Raw genomic sequence first — 20236 nt, 5'->3', positions numbered from 1 at the left:
AGGGCAAGATGCTCAGCCACTTCATCTTATCTCTAAAAGATCAACTCCCTAAACTCAAAAATAGGATTACTCTTAAGACAACACCCCCCACACACACTTCCCTAAGGCTAGAGTTGTCCCTGAAATATACCTTTTGCATATTTTTGCTTTAGGAAGTATGCTGCTAGTAAAGTCCTTTCATGGGAGGCAGAGATTTAGGGTTAACTTTGTCCTTGGTCTGATTTGGGCTCAGTAGAAATTCCAGGATGTGGTAAGTTCATCTTTCATATAAGGCAAAAAGAGAGGAAGAATCAAGGACTTATTACATCTGGTCGGTGATTTGGAGTGAAGGGATGGAAAAGATTTATGCACCAGAGAAAATAAGATTTTTCAAAAATAAGAAAATCTTAAGCTTTGGGAAACTTATATTACAATGTTTGGAAGCCAAGATGTATACAAAAAAGCAACTTGGGTATAATACAAAATATAATAAAATAGGTGATAAATAAATCTTTTGAAAAAATGAATGGGGTGGCTAGGTGGCTCAGTGGATAAAGCACCGGCCCTTAACCCCATTTGCCTTGAAAAAACCTTTTAAAAAAAAAAAGAAAAGAAAAATGAATGAAGAGTCATACCACCATTTGAAATGGAAGAATCAGAAGAAAGGGGGAAAGATGAAGTTTCATTTTGCAAACATTGAGTATGAGTTGAAGATAATAATCCAGGTTATATATGTGCATATTATAAGGAGAAAGAGATTCAGGTGCCCAAGGGAGAGATCAGGAATAAAAAATCTTCATAGAAGTAGCTCCAAGTCTTTAGGTTTCTTTTAAGAAGACTGTAAACAGCCACCAAAGTGACTTATGAATAGACAATAAAAGATATATGAGTACATGACTATTTGAAAATTTATGTGCCTATTTAATACTATTTTACCTTGAAATTCTAAATAATGGAATTTTTGTAGGATAACAGACTTGATAGTATCATCTCCAAATAGGTTTCCTATTTTTTTATAATTAATTTCTAGTATTTCTTTCATTCCCATCAGGTATTTGGAAAACTTATCTCAGGAGATGCTGAGCCTACCCCAGAACAAGAGGAAAAAACACTTCTGTCTTCACCTGAAGGAGAGGAAAAAGTACACAATGTATTCAGTTGTATTCTTCAGATCTTTCTTCTTCCTTTTCCCATTTTATTCTTATTTCAGTTCAGTCAATGTTTTTATCTTCTCCCCAGTTTAGAACATGTTGCCCTGACTCTTTCTGTTCATTTTAAGATCATGTTATACAAATTTCTATGTATCTTTGACAAGAATTTTTTCCTAAAACACAAATAAATCAAGCAAGAAAAAGGGAAGGGTATTTAGTTGAATATTTTGAATTAATCTAAAATGTGCTTTATATAAGAAGTACAGTTACCTTGGTCTGTTATCTTTCATTTAAAAAAATGTGAAACTGTGTAATATCCTGGTTTACTTTAAATTACCACGTTCATCCATTTCCTCCTCTATATATTTCCTCCCTTTAACTTTTTGGTTAAAGTCCAGGAGAAGGCTTTAAAAATTCAAAGTCATCCAGTTCAGGCTAACAGAAAAGATGAAAACTGATATTGTCTCTGCCTTTAGCTTACCTTGCTAATATTGGAGATCTAATAGGTGGTAATGTGTGATGGGAAAGAGAAGTCACTCGAAGTGACAGAATTTCATGGGTGAGGTAGTCCCTGAGTCTGGCCTCCCCTGGGATGAGGAGCAAGTAAACTTCCAGTTTTGGGAATACAGACTGTTGCAAGGCAGAGAGATAGGAAAGAGTAGGATGTAGTCAGGGAACAACTAGTAGAATCATTGGTCTGGGTTATAGAGAATACATGAAAGAATGTGTGGTTCAAATGGAATGGATTTTTCTTGCCAGAATGAGTAGTTTATAATTTATCTTGGAGAGCATATAAGGCAAATGAAGATTTTTTAAAAGGAGTGAACAGGTCAGTTAGATTTGTGCATTGGGAAAATTATTTCAGTAGGAAAGGCAATGCCTTGAAATCAAAGAGACAAGTTAAGAGATTGGCCAGTAGTGAAGAGGATGATTTGGTACATCTATTCTGTGATTTGGTATGAAGGGATTGAAAAGATTTAAGAACCAGAGAAAATAAGATTTTCAAGATTAAGAAAATCTTGATCTTTGGAGAACTTATATTACAATGTTTGGAAGCAAAATGGGTACAATACAAAACATTTTAAAAGGGGATACTTGAAGAATCTGGGATTTAATACTCTTCATCCAACACAGCATCCCTTCAGGACTGAATAGTTAAAATAAATCCTAAGGATTTTCATAAAACATATAGTGACTTCCAAGGGTCACAAAAGTTACTAATTGCCTGAGGCAAAAATTTAAGACCAGACTTCCCCAGTTCCAAGTACCAAGTATTCATTCCACCATCAGATTGTCTGAAGTAAACAATTTAAACTGTCCTCAAGATGAAAAAGAATCATTGGCAGGTGAAGCAATTACAAAAGATTTCTTGAACAGAAGTAACAGTTGGTGTCTACAGTATACTCCTGGTCTTGAACTTCTGTGATTGCCCTGAGCAAAATGGGACATTTTACCTTATTGGTTTCTCACAAGTTTCAGAGTAAAAAAACTGAACAACCCAAAGTTTATCTCTTTACTCTCTCTCTCTCACCTGCCTCAATTTAAAGTTACTGTGCTTTTTTGAAAATTCACTAATTTTTATTGAAAATGATTTGAAATATCAGATGAATCACTTTTGAAGATATCTTGTTTTGATTTTTGTTTTGTTTTGTTTTTTTCCATAAAGGCAACATCAGATGCTGACCTGAAAGAACACATGGTTGGAATCATATTCAGTAGGAGTAAGCTAACAAATTTACAAAAGCAGGTTGGTTTATTTAGTTGAATTACTATCTAAGTATTTCAGTTAGTCAGATATTAAATGTCCAGCATTCTCTATCAGATGAAGCTTCTATAAACGTCGAAATGGAAAAAAACCTTTTCAGCAAAAAGCACCTGAAAACTTGTGTCTGGTGAGTTAGCTGACTAGAAGAAAAAGACTGTCATTTGCTCATTCATTTCCCATTGTTTAAATTTGTTAGCCCTCATTTGCTCATAAGGGCTAACAAATTTAAACAATGGGAAATGAATAAGTGAAGATAATAAATATGGACAGTTATTAAAAGTTTAGCAGTGAAATCGTTCAGTCAGCAAACATTTATTAAGTGCCTAAGTACTGTAAAAGGAACAGTTCAGTCCAACAAGCATTTATTAAATACCTACTGTATTCATTCTTACACCTTTTTTAGATGCTGTAGATATAAAAAACAAAGTGAAAAAAGTCCCTGCCTTCAAAGATCTGATATTTTACTGGGACTATATACAGTAAACTATTGGTAGTGTTGGATTATTGCTCAGGAGAAAAGTATAAAGATAATTGAACCCCTATAAGCAAATGACCTTATCCAAAGGAAGAAAAAAGAAGGCCTAGGACAGAAAATCTGCAGTTGAGGGACAAGACATAATAATTCTAAAGAGAGTGGTTGAACAGGTAGGGGAAAAAAAACTGGAGAGAGCATTAGAGGGAAGAGTATCCAGGAAAACCTAAGATCATCATAAAACTCAGGCTGGGAAAGCCCTCAGAGGCCGTCTAGTCCAACTGGCTCACATCTGAGCATTGAAAGACCCTGATTGAATACCTTGAGAAAAGAGGTAAAAGGACCTAATGACCCCAAAGCCTGGCACACTGTTACACTTAACAGAGGGCTTGTTGACTTAGTGGCTAGTAGGTAATTGCCAATGAGGTCCAGATAGAGTGAGAGGTCTGAGTGAAGTGAACCTCCAACTCAGAAAACTTGCTAAGTGATGATGTCAGAAGGAAACTGAGAAGAACAGGAACAGAAATCAGCAAAAGGTGTTCCTAGTGCTGGAGATGGTGACAAGGGATAGAGTATCAAATGGAGAGAACCACCTGATAACATTAGTAGAAAGGTGGAAAAACAAAGGAAAAAACTTTTATTATGTACAATGTACAAGGTCCTGTTCTAAGTGCTTTATAAATATTTAAAAATATTATCTTATTTACTCCTCACTATTACTATTTACTCCTCAATACTATTGCCTCCATTTTATGATTTTTGAAACTGAGGCAAAGGTTAAATGACTTGCCCAGGGTCACACAACCAATAACTGTCTGAAGTCAAGATTTCAATGCAAGCCTTCCTAACACTTCCTACACTTAAGAGGAAGCAGAGGTTGCAGAGGCTGTGATAGAGGGAAAATCACAACTTAAAATAATGAGGATAATAGATTTCCTGACCAAGAATGAAGTATATCTAACAAAGGCTGGTAATAATTTATTTGATTCTTGTTTTGCAAATCTAAAGAGAAAAGTTTCTAACCAAAAATATTAAGAAAGGGAAAAAACACCTATGCATCATTTATCATGATAAGTACAGTAAAGGAAAAAGAAAAGTGGTTGAGACTCCCATAAGTTCACAAAAGAGAGAATCCTAGAAAGGAGCTAGTAGTAAAACTTGCCAGTATTGATGAGCTCAAGTTACCTGGCCCAGATGAACTATGTTTAAGTGGTAAACCAATTGACAGATATCATTGCTGAAACACTCCTACTGACAGTCAAAAGATCATAGAAAATGGTAGACGTGGATTTAGAGTGTTCCAACCCTTAGCACTGTTTAGTTATAGGAGATAAGGATGGTACCTACAATTTGACTGATAGATGAATCTCTCAAAGGAAAAAAACTTTATGAATATTGGTTAGCACCTTCTTTACAATATATCTTAGAGAATTGCTTAGATCTCTTAGAGCTTTAAGTGTCTCACCTGTCAAATTAGTTAATATCATAAAAGGGGAAAACAACAAATGTTGGAGAGGATGTTTATAGATTGGGATATTAATACACTATTGCTGGAACTTTGAAGGATCCAATCATTCTGGAGAACAATCTGAAATTATGTTAAATGAGTTATAAAATTGTATGAATCCTTTTATCCACTATTCGATATGTTTACCAAGATGATCAGGGAAAAAGGGCAAAGAACCTATAGGATCTAAAATATTCATTTATAGTGGCAAAGAATTTGAAATTGAAGTGATTCCCATCAGTTGGAGATTGGCTAACCAGGTTGGGTCTATGATTTGTGATAGAATTTGTGATAGAATACTATTCTGCTGTAAGAAATGGTAGGGTGATTTTAGAAAAACATGGAAAGATTTGCTTGACATAATGAAGAGTAAAATAACCAGAATCAAGAGAACATTGTATATAGTTACAATACTGTGCAAAAATTAACCATGAATGACTAAGTTTAAACTGAGTATTATAAATATTTAAATCAATCAGAAATCGCCTATGAGGGAAGATACTGCTTCCTTAAGGGAAAGAAAGATATGATAAATAAAAGTATGCATAATGTGGTTTTAAATATTATACAAGCATTTATGTATGCATGTATATATGTATGTGTATATTTATATACATATAGATATATATACCTGTCTCTATTGCAGCATAGGGAATGAGGGAAACAGTTTAGAATTTAAAATACTAGAAAAAAATTAAATTAAAAAGATAGAAAATATTGTGGTGGTAGAAAAGAGCATTAATCAATCAAAAAGAATTCTGATTGGGACACCCACAGCCTTTACACTTTCAAAAATTATATAAAAGAGAGGTATTCAGGCTCATTTCCCATATTTTTATCTTCTTTGTATATTAAAATATTTGGGGGGGGGTTAGTGATAAAGATCATAACCAAAAGGGAAAAAACTTAGAACTGATGCTAAATCATGAAAAAGGGAAAAGAAGGGGCACTTTCTCCTCATTCCTAAGTGACTCCAAAAGTAAAAAAAGTAAAAAAAATTAAGTGACTCCAAAAGTAAAAAAAAGTGGTCGATCTTTTTGGCATCCTTGTCATGGCTTTAAAAAAGAAGTGTTATGTTGTACATGCTAATTTTTTTTTCTTCAAATGAACAACTGTTGCAGAATATTTTTTCAGTTTAACCTCATGTTTTACATTTGATGTTATCATATAACCACTAATAAACTTTAAAACTTCATTACTTTATTTATTTAGAAAAAGAGTTAAGTATAGAAAATGTTACCTATATGTTGCCCATGTTGTTGAAGTTCCTTGATAGAATGAACAAAAAAATCTTCATTGAGGGGTGGCTAGGTGGCGCAGTGAATAGACACCAGCCCTGGAGTCAGGAGTACCTGAGTTCAAATCTGGCCTCAGACACTTAATAATTACCTGGCTGTGTGGCCTTGGGCAAGCCTCTTAACTCCATTGCCTTGCAAAAACTAAAAAAAAAAAAAAAATCTTCATTGATAATCTGAATCAGTTTTGCCTATGATTCCAGTTTTTTTCTCTTCTCCTTAGCTTTAAATAGTTCAAAATCTAATGGGGGTAGGGAGGATCCCATCATCATGTAAACAGTTGTATGTAATCAGGATGTGTGCAAGTTTAATGGGAGATAATCCCAGAAGGAAGCCACTAAACATGAAAAAGGAACCAGGAATTTGACTGAGACTTAAAGGAAACCAGAGATAGATAAGAAGGCTTAAATGATGTGATTTCAGATTATGTAAATAATACCATGTAAAACAATACACAATCTCTACAATAATATCAGTGGAAGTGATGATAGTAGAAAAAAATGTTAAAAACCAAAGGATGTAATTATGATGACTAAATTAATCCCTAAAGAAGGGACCAAAAACTTACTTTCCTCCATTGTAGAGATAGGAGATTCTAGTAGAGTATAGAATGTTGCAAATACTGTAAAGACTTCATTGGTCTGTTAGTGTTCTCAGCTGCTTTTTTTCCCTCTCTTTTTTTAATTTATAACATGGTAGGGCTTTCTGGGTATGGGATAGATTTCTAAATGAAATGGATATATAAGAAGTCAATAAAAAGTTAAAGCGACCCTTACCTCAAAGAGAGTAGAGGCAGCTAGGTGGTGCAGTGGATAGAGCACTGGCCCTGGAGTTCAAATCCGACCTCACTAGCTGTGTGGCCTTGGGCAAGCCACTTAACCCCATTTGCCTTGGGAAAACCTTTAGGCGGGACAGGTGGGGGTTGCGTCCCTGTGCCCACTGGAGTGGCGCACGAGGCCGGCGCCCTCCTCACCTCGCCACCCGCCCACCCGCGCCCCGCTGAGCTGATGCGAGTGCAGGTGGAGACCATCTCTCCCGGGATGGGCGCACCTTCCCCAAGTGCGGCCAGACCTGCATGGTGCACTACACGGGGGATGCTTGAAGATGGGGAAAAGTTTGATTCCTTCAAGTTTGTGATGGACAAACAGGAGGTGATTCGAGGCTGAGAAGAAGGAGTTGCCCAGATGAGTATGGGCCAGAGAGCAAAAATGACTGTCTCTCCAGACTATGCTTATGGTTCCACTGGTCATCCAGGCATCATTCCACCAAATGCTACTCTCATCTTTGATGTGGAACTTATAAAATTGGAATGACAGAAATGATTTCTTCCTCTAGCTCCCTGTTTCTTGAATTGAACACATGGAAGAGTCCAGAGTCTCAGCTTCAAGAAGAAGAATGCACATTAATTTATATGGAGCTTTTTCCCCTGATATTCCACTACATTCATTGTATAGACATATACCCCGATTGTGTTATCACTTGGCTTTGCTTCCAACTCTTCCTCCTTGTACATGTGTTGTCCCTAAACTATACACCGTAAACCTCAACTTGTCAAGTCATTCATCTTTTTGTTTTTGTGGTCTAGATTTAAATTGCAATCTTTTGGGTATAGATTTAAGATTAAGTGTATGATCAAGCATTAACAGCACACAGATGGGTTAACCTTAGAATAGGAATTATTTGGTAAGAACTTGAATTGATTGTTAAATTGAAGGTGCTGTTTGTAGAAATTTTCAACACAATGAAAGCCCAGTCATTGTCACAGGAAATCGTTGCGTGTTCTCTACAAAAAAAAAAAACTGATGTTGGTCATCACAGCTTCAACATCTCCTGTTTTTGATGCTCAGCTCCCCTACTGCTGATATCCTTCCCTCCACCCCCACCTTCCTTCTTTCCCACTCCCCGCCTTTTGCTGTCCTATATAGTGATTTCATAAGAGAAACTGCCACCACCCACTCTCCCTCCACCACGTATGAGTTTCAAGTTTTATTATTGCAATAAAATGCTTTATGCTGGCTTTTCTCAAAAAAAAAAAAGGAAAAACCTTTAAAAAAAGAGAGAAAGTGTTAGTAGTCAGTAAATTGATCATTATCTCTCCAGTACTTTACTTAAATTTAAAATTTGTAATCTTACTATCAAAAATAATATTCAGAATTATTTTTCACAGTTGGTATACATACTATAAAAATGGTGAAACAAATATAGTAGAGAGTTTGGCAGAAAGGAATGAATAAAATAGAGCATCAATTCATATTTACGTATTTACAGTGTGTAAACTATAGCAAAAATGTGAGTTTTTATTTCTGTATAATATACTGCCTTTTTGGTTTATGTAGGTATGTGCCCATATAGTCCAGGCAATTCGAATGGAAGCTACTCGAGTCCGTGAAGAGTGGGAACATGCAATTTCCAGCAAGGAGAATGCTAATTCTCAGCCCAATGATGAAGATGCCTCTTCTGATGCATATTGCTTTGAACTGCTCTCCATGGTCCTAGCATTGAGTGGGTCTAATGTGGGCCGTCAGTACCTTGCTCAGCAGCTAACTCTACTTCAGGATCTCTTTTCATTGCTGCACACAGCCTCTCCTAGAGTACAGAGACAGGTACTAATTCATGCAACAACATTACTCCAAGGAAATTATATCAAGGCTTTAAAAGTAGATTAGACTTTTTGCTATCATTTTTATTCCATACTTTTGTGACTGAGATGAGGCTTTGAAAAGTATACTCTGTTATGCTAATGTTAACTTAATAGTCTATTTTAGTCCTGCCATAAAGCATATGACATTTAAGAAATTCGTCTTTTATCCTTGAAGCTTTTATTGTGATAACAGCTGAATCTTTAGGAAAGTAAAAATTCAAAATTTTGATAATATGAGCTTTTGATTTTAATCATGGGAAAATGCCATCTTAAGTAAAGAAAAAGATAATTCACCACCCAGTGGTCAAGATGCCTCTTCTAATGCATATTGCTTTGAATGACTCTTTTATGATTTTACTACTAGGTGACCTCTTTGCTAAGGCGGGTTTTGCCTGAAGTGACCCCTAATCGCCTGGCCAGCATCATAGGCGTGAAGTCCCTTCCACCAGCTGATATTAGTGATATAATTCATTCAACAGAAAAAGGGGACTGGAATAAACTAGGTATCTTGGATATGTTCCTGGGATGCATAGCCAAAGCCCTCACAGTACAGTTAAAGGCCAAAGGAACTACCATCACAGGAACAGCTGGCACTGCTGCAGGGAAAGGAGTTACAACAGTTACCCTTCCAATGATTTTCAATTCCAGGTTGGTGAGAGATATTTAATACCTGGACCAAAAATCAATGTGACACTTTCTTTGGGAATACAAAATACAGTTAGTTTCTAGTCAAAGAACTAAATGTTTGCCTTCAGGCAAATTGAAAATTACTAAATCAAACTAGATGACCTCTGGAGTCTCTTTCGTTTCTGTTTTTCTGTAATTCAGTGAACTATATTCATATCATTGATTCACCAATTTATCTTAGCTATATCACTTTTCCCTTCAGGCTTTCACATGTTTGAAAATTTGTTATCTCAATACTCGAAGATAAAATCAGATTAGGATGTTGTATATATAGTGAAAAGACAACTCTAAAATCATTTTACAGATGGAGAAGCTCAGATCTAGAGGGTTTAATTGAATCATAGCTGGGAATTGTCCCAGTACTCTGCTTCTAAATCCAGAACTTGTTCTTAACTCTCCTGTTTTTACCTCTGTCAAATGAAATATCCTGTTTATTTCTGAGTTGAACTATTCCAAAATAAGTCATACACAAACTAACTTCTGAAGTCATTTAAATTGTATAATAAAACCTTAACTCTTTGGGTTTTTCAGTTAATTTATGATGGTTATTATGTGTTATTTTATTATGACATTTTTTGTTAATTATCTTCTGTAGTTATATTCGACGAGGTGAAAGCCATTGGTGGATGAAGGGCTCAACTCCCACCCAGATTTCAGAGATCATTATTAAACTTGTAAAGGACATGGCAGCAGTAAGTTTCCATCCTCCTGAGAATTCTTTTGATAAGACTAAATAACGTAATTTGCCAACATAATTTGTTGTGCAGAATTTTGAGGAGGGGATCAAACTTGCGATGATTTTTCTTTTGCATGCTACAGTAAATTAAGGTACTTCTACAAAATATCCTGCTAAATGTTACTCCTTCAGTCCATCAAACTGTCCATCATTTCATTGGTGGCAGTATTCCTATGCATTCCACATCTTAAGTAGACTACCTTCATCTGTTCCTAAAGTTGTCAGTATTTCCATATATTAAATGTAAGGTGCTTGTGGTTAGTTTTCATTCCTTCTGTGAAAATCTTGTAAAATTTTCGAATGAAGTGGCTTTCAGAATAGTTGCTTGGAAAGTTGTCAGTTCTTCTCATTGTGCAGAACCTGTTATTTAACAAGTATTTAGCTTTAAAGCAACAGAATATTATTTTTAAAGGATTTAGCACTTTCCTGATTTAAAAAAAACTTCTCACATAAGGCATTATTTCTAATTATGATGTACTTTTAATTTTAGTTATGTCACATTGCTATTCAACTGCCTTAACACTCAGAAGGATGTGCTATGTCCCTCTGTCAAAGATGTCAAGGGAGGGAAAAAGATGGTTAATAGAGAGTGTCCTAAAGAAACTTGGACTTAGTCCATTAGTTAATTTTGCATTCAGACAATACCGGATAGCTAATATAGACAGACAGACAATGCTGAGTGGCACAGTCCTCCATGTAGCTAATGTTCCACTAACATTTATGGAGTTCAGTGATGGAAACCAAATTACAAATAATTTTTCAGTGGGGACATAAACTCCTGAGTGCATATAGTTTAATGGAGACGCAGAGACTGAATAGCAATATCTCTCACTGCCATTACTATTTATTACTCCCTCTTGTCAATACTTAAAAATATTTTTTGATACTCATTATTGCTTAACCTTCCATTAATATTACAATCTTATAGTGAACCATCTCTTATCTTTGTATCTTCCCCAGTATCTATGATAGTACCCTTTACCTTGTGGGACCTAAATAACCATGTAGTTGAGTTGAATATACCAATGAATGAAAAAAGTTCAATGTAGTGTGTTAGTTGAGACTCACTCATTTGTCCTGCTATTGCTCTCAGCAGCTACAGCCTATTAAGAACTTAATTCAGCCTTCCTATTTATATGACTACTTTACTAAAGACCACTTTCATGCTTTGATTTGCTACTGATTACTTCCTGCCCACAAATAGACCAGAAAAATATTCTTTAGACTTTTAGCTGCTAAGAGCCAATTTAGCAAGGATTCACCAACCTGAATACCTAGTGTTTAATAAGCCAACTAGGAAATTGGGAAATTATCTTAACCTTAAAATTATCATTGCATAAACCAATTAAATATCATTTGAGTGCCTACTCCATGCAAAGGACACTGCTAATCAAAAAAAGAGAAATAAGACATGATTCTTTTCCACAAAAGAATTTATAGTCTTAGGAAAATAAAGCATAATTGTAAAAAGTTAAATAATTCAAGCAGTAAATAACTTGTCCTCCTGACTCCAGGGCCAGTGTTCTATCCACTGCACCACCTAGCCACCCCAGTAATTAACTTGTCAATACTGTAGATGTTACTAAACTACATTATATGATTAAATTGCTAAATAATTGAAATAGGCAAATGATATATAAGTAGAAAAGAATTGAGATATTTAATAGCTCTGGACTAGAAAGACTTTTCAGTTCAAGAGGAAATTGAGCAGGAATTGGATAAGATGAGGAAGAGTATTTCATTTAAGTGGACTGTGCATTTTTAGCAGCCTATTAAACACTATAAATGTCTTCTTTGTTTTGTCAGAATGGCATTTTTTTTCAAAGTGTTCATGAAGTGGAAACAGTTTAAACTGATGATAGCAAATTTTTTTATGTGCTTTAGCTTTAAATACATGTAGACTCTTAAGTTTCCAAAAGAGATTTTTCATTAAAATCACTATTAAATTAGCTTATTAGCTAACAAGCAATTGGTTACTTATTAAGAGTTTTTTTAAATGCATTTCCTAAAGCATGACTGGCTTAGTATTTCCATTCTATATTAAATCTATATCTATAAAGAAATGCCTGTAAAATCATTAGGAAGAAGAAAAATAAATTTAAAACTTTTGTTTGCTTCTTTTGGATCAAAATAGTAACTTTTTCTTTCAGAATAGGTTTTTTTTTTTTAAGAAATCTTTGCCCCTTGATCTCTAAATGCATAGTCTGTATAGTGTCAGAATTTAATTTTTTGAAAGCAATAATTTGTTTTGCTGTTACTCATATACATGAGTAAACTAATTTCTTTGTTTCTGCCTATCTCCTAAAAATATCTTGTCCTATTCAATAGGGTCATCTTTCTGAAGCATGGTCCCGTGTTACCAAAAATGCCATTGCAGAAACCATCATTGCCTTGACAAAAATGGAAGAAGAATATAGATCTCCAGTAAGATGTATTGCAACAACCAGGGTAAGATTTATTGTTGTTTTGGTCTTATTGTTGTTGCTGTTGTTGTTTTTCATTTGAGAGGCACTATAACATGGTGAAAAGAAGATTTAGCTTATGGTCTAGAGACCTCATTTCAAATCCTGAGAGGTGCAGATTCTTTATGTGTATGACATATTGTATAACTTCCTCAACCTCATTTTCCTCATATGTTCATATCTAGATATATAAACAGTTTGCCCTACAGCTGCCTCACAAAATTGTGAGGGAAGTGTTCTGTAAACTTTAAAATTCTGCATCAATATGGGTTTTGATGATGAAGAGAATCATCATTATTATTAGTTCAAAGTGTATTTGACAAAGTTTGTTTCTAATTGTGGCATCAGTGTAACTAATTGAATCCTAGTTCAGAGCTGTGTTTTATATCACTTCATTCTTTATGTACATTTTTGTGTTTTTTTAAACCAAAAGTTGATACTAATTGTCATAAAATAAATTACCTAGGCATTTTTTCCCTATAATACTTGGTTATTCCATTGCTAAACTTTTCTCAGATTCAACATCACTGTTTGCAATACTTTGTTCTGAGTTTTAGACTCAGTCCTAGCAGACAACATCCTTGTCTTTCTAAGAAAAATTTTTCCTCAGTAGCTAGTACCCTACTCTCTATTTAAAAAATAAGTTCCATGAGTGCAGAGAACCATACCATATATAAATTTTGCATTTTCCCTAATACCCAGTAAAGTGTTATATAAGAAGTAAGCATTTAGTATTTTTAAATTGACACTGTCTTAAATCTGGCAAGTTAATAAGGCATAAAAATGGAGATTGCTTGTGAAATAAAACCACTCTTGAATATTAAAATATGGATATTTACTACTTCAGAAGGTAGATATTAAGTCTGTTTTGATTTCTCATCTTTCTTTACTATAGATTGGAGAATCATCCATTTGAGTTTAAAAAATTATTTCCCAAGGGTGGTGCAGTGGATAGAGCACCGGTCCTGTAGTCAGGAGTTTCTGAGTTCAAATCTGGCCTCAGACAATTAATAATTGCCTAGCAGTGTGACCTTGGGCAAGTCACTTAACCCCATCGCCCTGCAAAAACAAAACAAAAAAATCACTTCCCAAATCTAAAACTTTTATTTAATTTCAATCCATAGTCTATCATGGACCAGACAGTGACTAAGCACTGTTCATGTGCTGATCCTCAGAGACAGTTATTGGTGGCACTATCCCCCAGGGGGACAATAATAATTACCTACTTTTTTTCAGTCTTCCTTTCTCCAATTCCAATTCATTTTTTCTATGCATTTTTGGATGCTCTCTCTTATCATGTCTATGACTATTCCCTGTTGACTCTCACAGGTACTGCTTATCGTTGTCCTAAAAAAGCTTCAGCTTTCCCCATATTTGTAAAGAATTGAAAATGAATCCCCTCCTCTGAGAGAAAAGAGAATTACTTGTTACTTCTTCTGTGTTCTAACCATTTTTAAAGACTATTTTACTTCTGAATATCTGATCATAAATGAGATCTTCACCTGATATATAAAATGAGGTCTGTGTTCAGATTTGGCTCCATTCTTTCAAAACTGTTTGTAACATTTCCACATAACCTCTTAATGAGAGGAGAAAATGTTAAGAAAGTTAGTGAATGCTGACAGTACACAAATGCTTTATATGACTTAACCTTAAAAACAAGAATTTTTCTTTTCAGGGTAGGATAAATGAGTTAGACTGGTGTGGCAAGTAGAGAAAACAATGGGACAGGAAACCCTGAATTTGAATTCTGGTTCCACTCACATAACAGTCTTGAGACTTTAAGACAAGTCACTACCTCTCTGATTTTCAGTTTCCCTTCGTTGTAAAAGTTGGAAATAATATTACTTCTACTACCAGCTTCCCAGACTCATTATATTTACAAATATTAAAGCATCATATGCATAAAAGATGGTTATTATTCAAAAAAAGGAAAAGGGAGAGAAAATCAAACAATACCTCTCATTTATCATGAGAAATGAGGTATTAATGATATCTGTGGATTTTCTAAATGACTAAAGCATATCCACTTGAACCACATTCATCATTTTAATATAGCCATGTGTGATGATGATGACTTTCTAGAATCTATTATATACTTTGCTTATTTCTTCATTAACCTTAATTTGATTATAATTTAATATTTTTCTGATAATTCAGAATCCATTTTGTCACTATCATAGTAAAATTGAAAGTCTATACTTTTTCTAAAGGCACAATCTAGGAAAACTTAATGTGAAATAATTCCTGAATTTTCATTAAATAACAAATTCTTATTGAGCCACAATACAAGATAGGAGAGATGCAAGAGTGTATATGACCTACTTATCAAAGCATATTTCAAAATTGCCTCTTTGAGCATGGGAATGTGCTTTATGCTGTGCCAAGAACATTGTTCTAACCTTTCAGGAATTATACTCTTAAATCATGTAGGTCTGGGAAAACATAAAGAGGACATACAGACATCTGAATAGGAACATTAAATGAATACTTAAGGAGATATGTACATTTATTTGCATAGAATATGGAATAAGTTTATTTGTCAGGTAAAAGAAGGTGTTTCCCTACAGATATACACTCTTGTAAGCTCCAAGTGGGGAATGAGATTTATCTCATCCTCATTCACTGACTTGCTAAAGTCTAAAAAAAAAAAAAAAGAAGAAAAGACCAAAGTTCCACATTCTTGCCCCCTTTCTTATTGTCAGGTGACAAAGGTGATTTTCAAATTTTCCTGCTGAATGGCAAATATACACAATTATTAGTATTCATTCACATTCCTGTTCCCTTGAACAGCTCTGGCTTGCCCTGGCATCATTGTGTGTTCTAGATCAAGATCATGTGGATCGACTCTCTTCAGGAAGATGGATGGGAAAGGATGGACAACAGAAACAAATGGTAAGAGCCGGAGTTTTATCTGATGAAACATTGAGCAGCTGAACAAATATGTAATAGTGTAGATGGTGAAAGTTGTTACCAAACTGGTTAAATTGAAAGTAAATAATAAAAAGTTTTTTTCTTCCCTTTACTCTCAGTCTTCTTGTCTTTACATTTCATCATAATTTTATTTTGTTAGACATGGTATGATTTTATTTTTCAATTTGGTATTGGATATACATCATTGAGAAACCATTCACTGTAAGGATAAAGAACTGAGGTCAGACTGATCTTTGGTGCAAGTTCAACCTCAGATATATTTCAGCTTTGTAACCTGGTGCAAGTCACTTAGCCACACCATGCTTCAGACATTTCTCTAAGATTATCAAGTGAAGAATCCAATCTATATTGGTAGAGAAAGTTTCTTCACTGGGTAACTCCTGACTTAAATGAAATTACAAATATGAGCCCCCCTCCACCCCCCCCAACCCCCCAAAATGCTATGCTACATTAGCTAGTATAGCAATTTCAGAAGTTATCTGTATTCTTGAAAGGTGGTATTAAGAACATATTTAGGGCAGCTAGGTGGCTTAGTGGATAAAACACTGGTGCTGGAGTCAAGAGGACCTGAGTTCAAATCCGGCCTCAAGACACCTAATAATTACCTAGCTATGTGAACTTGGACAAGTCACTTAACCCCATTGCCTTGTAAAAACAAAACAAAAAAGAACATATTTAGGCATTTAGGTTCTTAACTTCTTTTGTGATTCATGGGTCCTTTTGACAGTCTGTAAAAATCTATAAACCCCTTCTCTTCAAATGCATAAAATATATAGGTTGCAGAGCAAAACAGTTATATAGAAGTAAAGTTATTAAAGTATTCAAAACACAAGTTCAAAGTCAATGGGTAAAGAATTCAATCTAAAGTAAATTTTGATGTAATTTTCACTTTATGTTTTATATTCATAATCTATTAAAATACTATTTAGAATGAACTGAAGATCTAAATTTTAATGCCAATGTATGAAGGCTGTTAAAGATTTTTAGAAGTACTGTTCATTTAGTATAGAATTAGATTCAATGTTAACTTGCTGTAACAAAATATGAACAATTTTTAGACATCACTGAACAAAAATTTCAAATCCATAACTTTTTGTTTTGTTTTATTTAAATTTTGTTTTGGGGGCAGCTAGGTGGTGTAGTGGATAAAGCAATGGCCCTGGAGTCAGGAGTACCTGGGTTGAAATCTGGTCTCAGACATTTAATAATTACCTAGCTGTGTGGCCTTGGGCAAGCCGCTTAACCCCGTTTGCCTTGCAAAAACCTAAAAAAAAAAAAAAATTGTTTGATAATGTATGGCCCTCAGAATTTGAAACTTAATGAGCTGACAGTGCTGTGGTTTTAATAAATAACATCAAGTTTGTATCTTTAATTCATTTTATTTAGCACTTACCTTATTTTTTCAGCCTATGTGTGATAACCATGATGATGGTGAAACTGCAGCAATCATCTTATGCAATGTATGTGGAAATCTGTGCACTGACTGTGACAGATTCCTTCATCTTCATCGTCGAACCAAAACTCATCAGCGACAGGTGAAGATTTTCATGAAGATTTCAAAGAGTGCTTTATGAATATAAAACATTTATCAGTTGATAATTATTATTGTCCCTGCCTTTTATGAAATTACTAGGTCTTCAAAGAAGAGGAAGAAGCTATTAAGGTCGATCTGCATGAGGGCTGTGGGAGAACCAAGCTCTTCTGGTTAATGGCACTAGCAGACTCTAAAACAATGAAGGCAATGGTGGAATTCAGAGAGCATACAGGTAAAAAGTAAACTATAACAATGAATCTTGATGTCATTTATAGAAGAATGATTTGTGGAGGTTTCCTAATATCTACCTATTCCTTTACTGATCACTGCATATAAAATTTAGATAGCCAGGCACACCTCTTAATTTTTTTCTTAACCCTTATTTGGCTTTTACCACTAGATCAGTCTCTCAGCAAATATTTCTTAAAGGCCCCCCCCCCCCCCGCCATGTACCAAACATTGTTCCATCCACTGGCTGGCACAAGTAATGAATACATTAGAAGTAGAATACTCTAGCAAAATATTGTAGCTAATTCATCAGGTGACCTTGAGCAAATCCCTTCACTCTGGGATCTTATCTATATTATGAGATCATTAATCTTACCCTAAAGGATGTCAAAGGGTCTCTTCTCCAAATTTATAGTCTCTCTAAATGTGGATTAGTCTTTCAACCCTCTAACCACAGAAACACTCTTTATACAACCACTATTGAGTCCATAGGAGAAAGAATAGTCAATTTTTGAAACACCTACATGAATGAAATAACAAATCAATCTAAGTAATTTACAAATTGCATAAATAATTGTTTATGGGGCAGCTAGGTGGCACAGTGGATAGAGCACCAGCCCTGGAGTCAGGAGTATCTGAGTTCAAATCCAGCCTTAGACACTTAATAAATACCTAGTTGTGTGGCCTTGGGTAAGCCACTTAACCCTGTTTGTCTTGCCAAAAAAAAAAAAACCCTAAATAATTATTTATATAAGCAACAGTTTATTTTCTCCTAATTGCTACTACTCTGAGTCATGTAGTTGCAGCTTATTAGAAGTTACATTGTTGGGGCAGCTAGGTAGTGAGTGGATAGAGCACCAGCCCTGGAGTTGTGAGGACCTGAGTTCAAATCTAGCCTCAGACACTTAATACTTGTTTGGTTAGCTGTATGACCTTGGACATATCACTTAACCTCATTGCTTTGCCCAATAAAAAAAGTTACATTGCTGCCTATAGTTTCTATTTTTCAAGTTGCCATTTTCCTAACTACTGAAAGCTATAAAAGCTTTGCTTTTATTTTATTCTATTATTAAGTAAACCTGAATAAATTAGGTTAGTCTTTTATTCCACATTATGTTTTTAGATTATTCTATATGTTATAATATTTTATTGTATTAATGCTCTATATATTACAGTATTTTTATTCCATATTATGTTTTTAGATTTAAAATGTTGCCCCTTTTGCCTTTTTCTCCACTAAAAACTCAAAAGCTTTTCCTGTGATTCATCTTTTCACCTAATCAAGAATTTGTTTGTGGGACTTAATAGAAAGAGGAGGTCTTTATGGGTTTTTTCTTCTCCTGCTCCCATCCCTGGAATAAGAACTCCGTTCAGGACTCCTATATTATAGGAATTGCTTACCAATCCCCTCTGCCTTTCCTAAAGGTGTCAATCAAGTTTTTTACTAGTAGCAGCCATTTCAAGATATTAATTTTTTTAATTTAGGAAAATAAGCTTCTGAAAAAAAGTTAAAATCTTAATTTTTTTGTTTCCTTACTCTGATGATCTAAAATAAAATATGCATCATGTTGTTGTTGACTCCTACTTTTAAAAAGACTACTAAAAGTGTTGACTTCTAATTATTTTAGTCAGCTGAAGATGTAATCATTAATTAAAAATAGAAATTGTGATCATCTCTTTTACAAAATGGGAAATTCCCAAAGAATAATATTACTGCTAACCATACCTTATATAGGAAAATCTCTGTAATAAATAAGAATATTTTCATACTAAAGAGGGAAAGGAATTCTATAAGTCATCTCATTCTTTTACATCTTCAGAAATCCTTTTCTAGCATTATTTGACCCAGCAGGCAAAGCAAGAAATTTTAGATATATTGTACTACTCATTTTGTTCATGGTTTAGCCATCTATTATATAAATCCACAGTGTGATGCTTTCTATTTGCATATAGGCAAACCCACCACAAGTAGCTCTGAAGCCTGCCGTTTCTGTGGTTCCAGGAGCGGAACAGAATTATCTGCTGTTGGCAGTGTGTGTTCTGATGCCGATTGTCAAGTAGGTACAAATATACATGCAGGCCACCCATTACCACTAGAAGTAGCAGCCTTTGTGTAGTTGATGCTGTACTTCATAGACTCAAGGGTAGTGATGGTTATGTGGCTCTCAACTGTGGGAACATCAGACAAAGTTCTATATTTGACCTTTTGATATGAAGTACAGACTAGATGCTTTGTTTTCTTAATTAAAATTTGATTTAGGGGGGCGGAGCCAAGATGGCCACAAGAAGGGATCCAGTCTTAGGAGCTCTCTGATAAAATTCATCAGCTAAGGACTCAACTAAACTTTTGAGAGACAGAACCCACAAAGGGACCCAGTGAGGCAGTTCTCCTACTCAAGGTAACCTGGAAAAGAGCAGAAAGGCTCTGCTCCCCAGGATTGGAGAGGCGGCCCGCCAGAGGGGTGGCCCACCAGAGCCAAAGAACCTCAGCCTCCCGGAGGCAGCCCCAGGGCACTGGGGGTCTCAGCTCACAGCAGCGGGGGAGTCTCCTGAGCTGCACCCCGAGGAGCACCGGGCACAAAGTGGGGGAACAGCGGGGGACCTCTGCCACAGCGAGCACGTGGAGCCCAGCCCTCAGGGCACAAAGCAAGTGACATCCTCTTTCCCCAGCCCTGATCTAGGAAACAGAAGCAGGCAAGCCCGTAAGCAGGAGCCCCCAGGGCATGAGTCCATTGAGCTGAGGGAGGGGAGTGAAGAGAGACTGCCTAGCTCTGTCCTCTGCCTCTGAAACAGGACTCTGGGGCTCTGACCACATTCAGATCCTGACCACAGTCTAGGCCCCCCC

General features: G+C 35.3%; 1 protein-coding gene and 1 pseudogene across 1 annotated transcript in view; both read left to right on the top strand.

Annotated features, from left to right (window-relative positions):
- The window catches only part of MYCBP2 (MYC binding protein 2), a 292534-nt gene that overhangs the window by 251924 nt on the left and 20374 nt on the right, over window positions 1–20236 (top strand). The window contains exons 68-77 of the mRNA XM_074192761.1: window positions 1031–1129; window positions 2797–2877; window positions 8506–8772; window positions 9175–9458; window positions 10093–10189; window positions 12562–12681; window positions 15489–15590; window positions 17036–17164; window positions 17263–17395; window positions 19345–19448. Coding sequence (XP_074048862.1) covers window positions 1031–1129; window positions 2797–2877; window positions 8506–8772; window positions 9175–9458; window positions 10093–10189; window positions 12562–12681; window positions 15489–15590; window positions 17036–17164; window positions 17263–17395; window positions 19345–19448 — 1416 coding nt within the window. The remainder of the gene's footprint in view (window positions 1–1030; window positions 1130–2796; window positions 2878–8505; window positions 8773–9174; window positions 9459–10092; window positions 10190–12561; window positions 12682–15488; window positions 15591–17035; window positions 17165–17262; window positions 17396–19344; window positions 19449–20236) is intronic.
- On the top strand, window positions 7177–8499 carry LOC141491183 (peptidyl-prolyl cis-trans isomerase FKBP1A pseudogene; annotated as a pseudogene).

The sequence above is a fragment of the Macrotis lagotis genome, chromosome 6, assembly GCF_037893015.1.
Source record: "Macrotis lagotis isolate mMagLag1 chromosome 6, bilby.v1.9.chrom.fasta, whole genome shotgun sequence".
Taxonomy (NCBI): Eukaryota; Metazoa; Chordata; class Mammalia; order Peramelemorphia; family Peramelidae; genus Macrotis; species Macrotis lagotis.
This window is presented reverse-complemented; position numbering and strand designations above follow the sequence as displayed.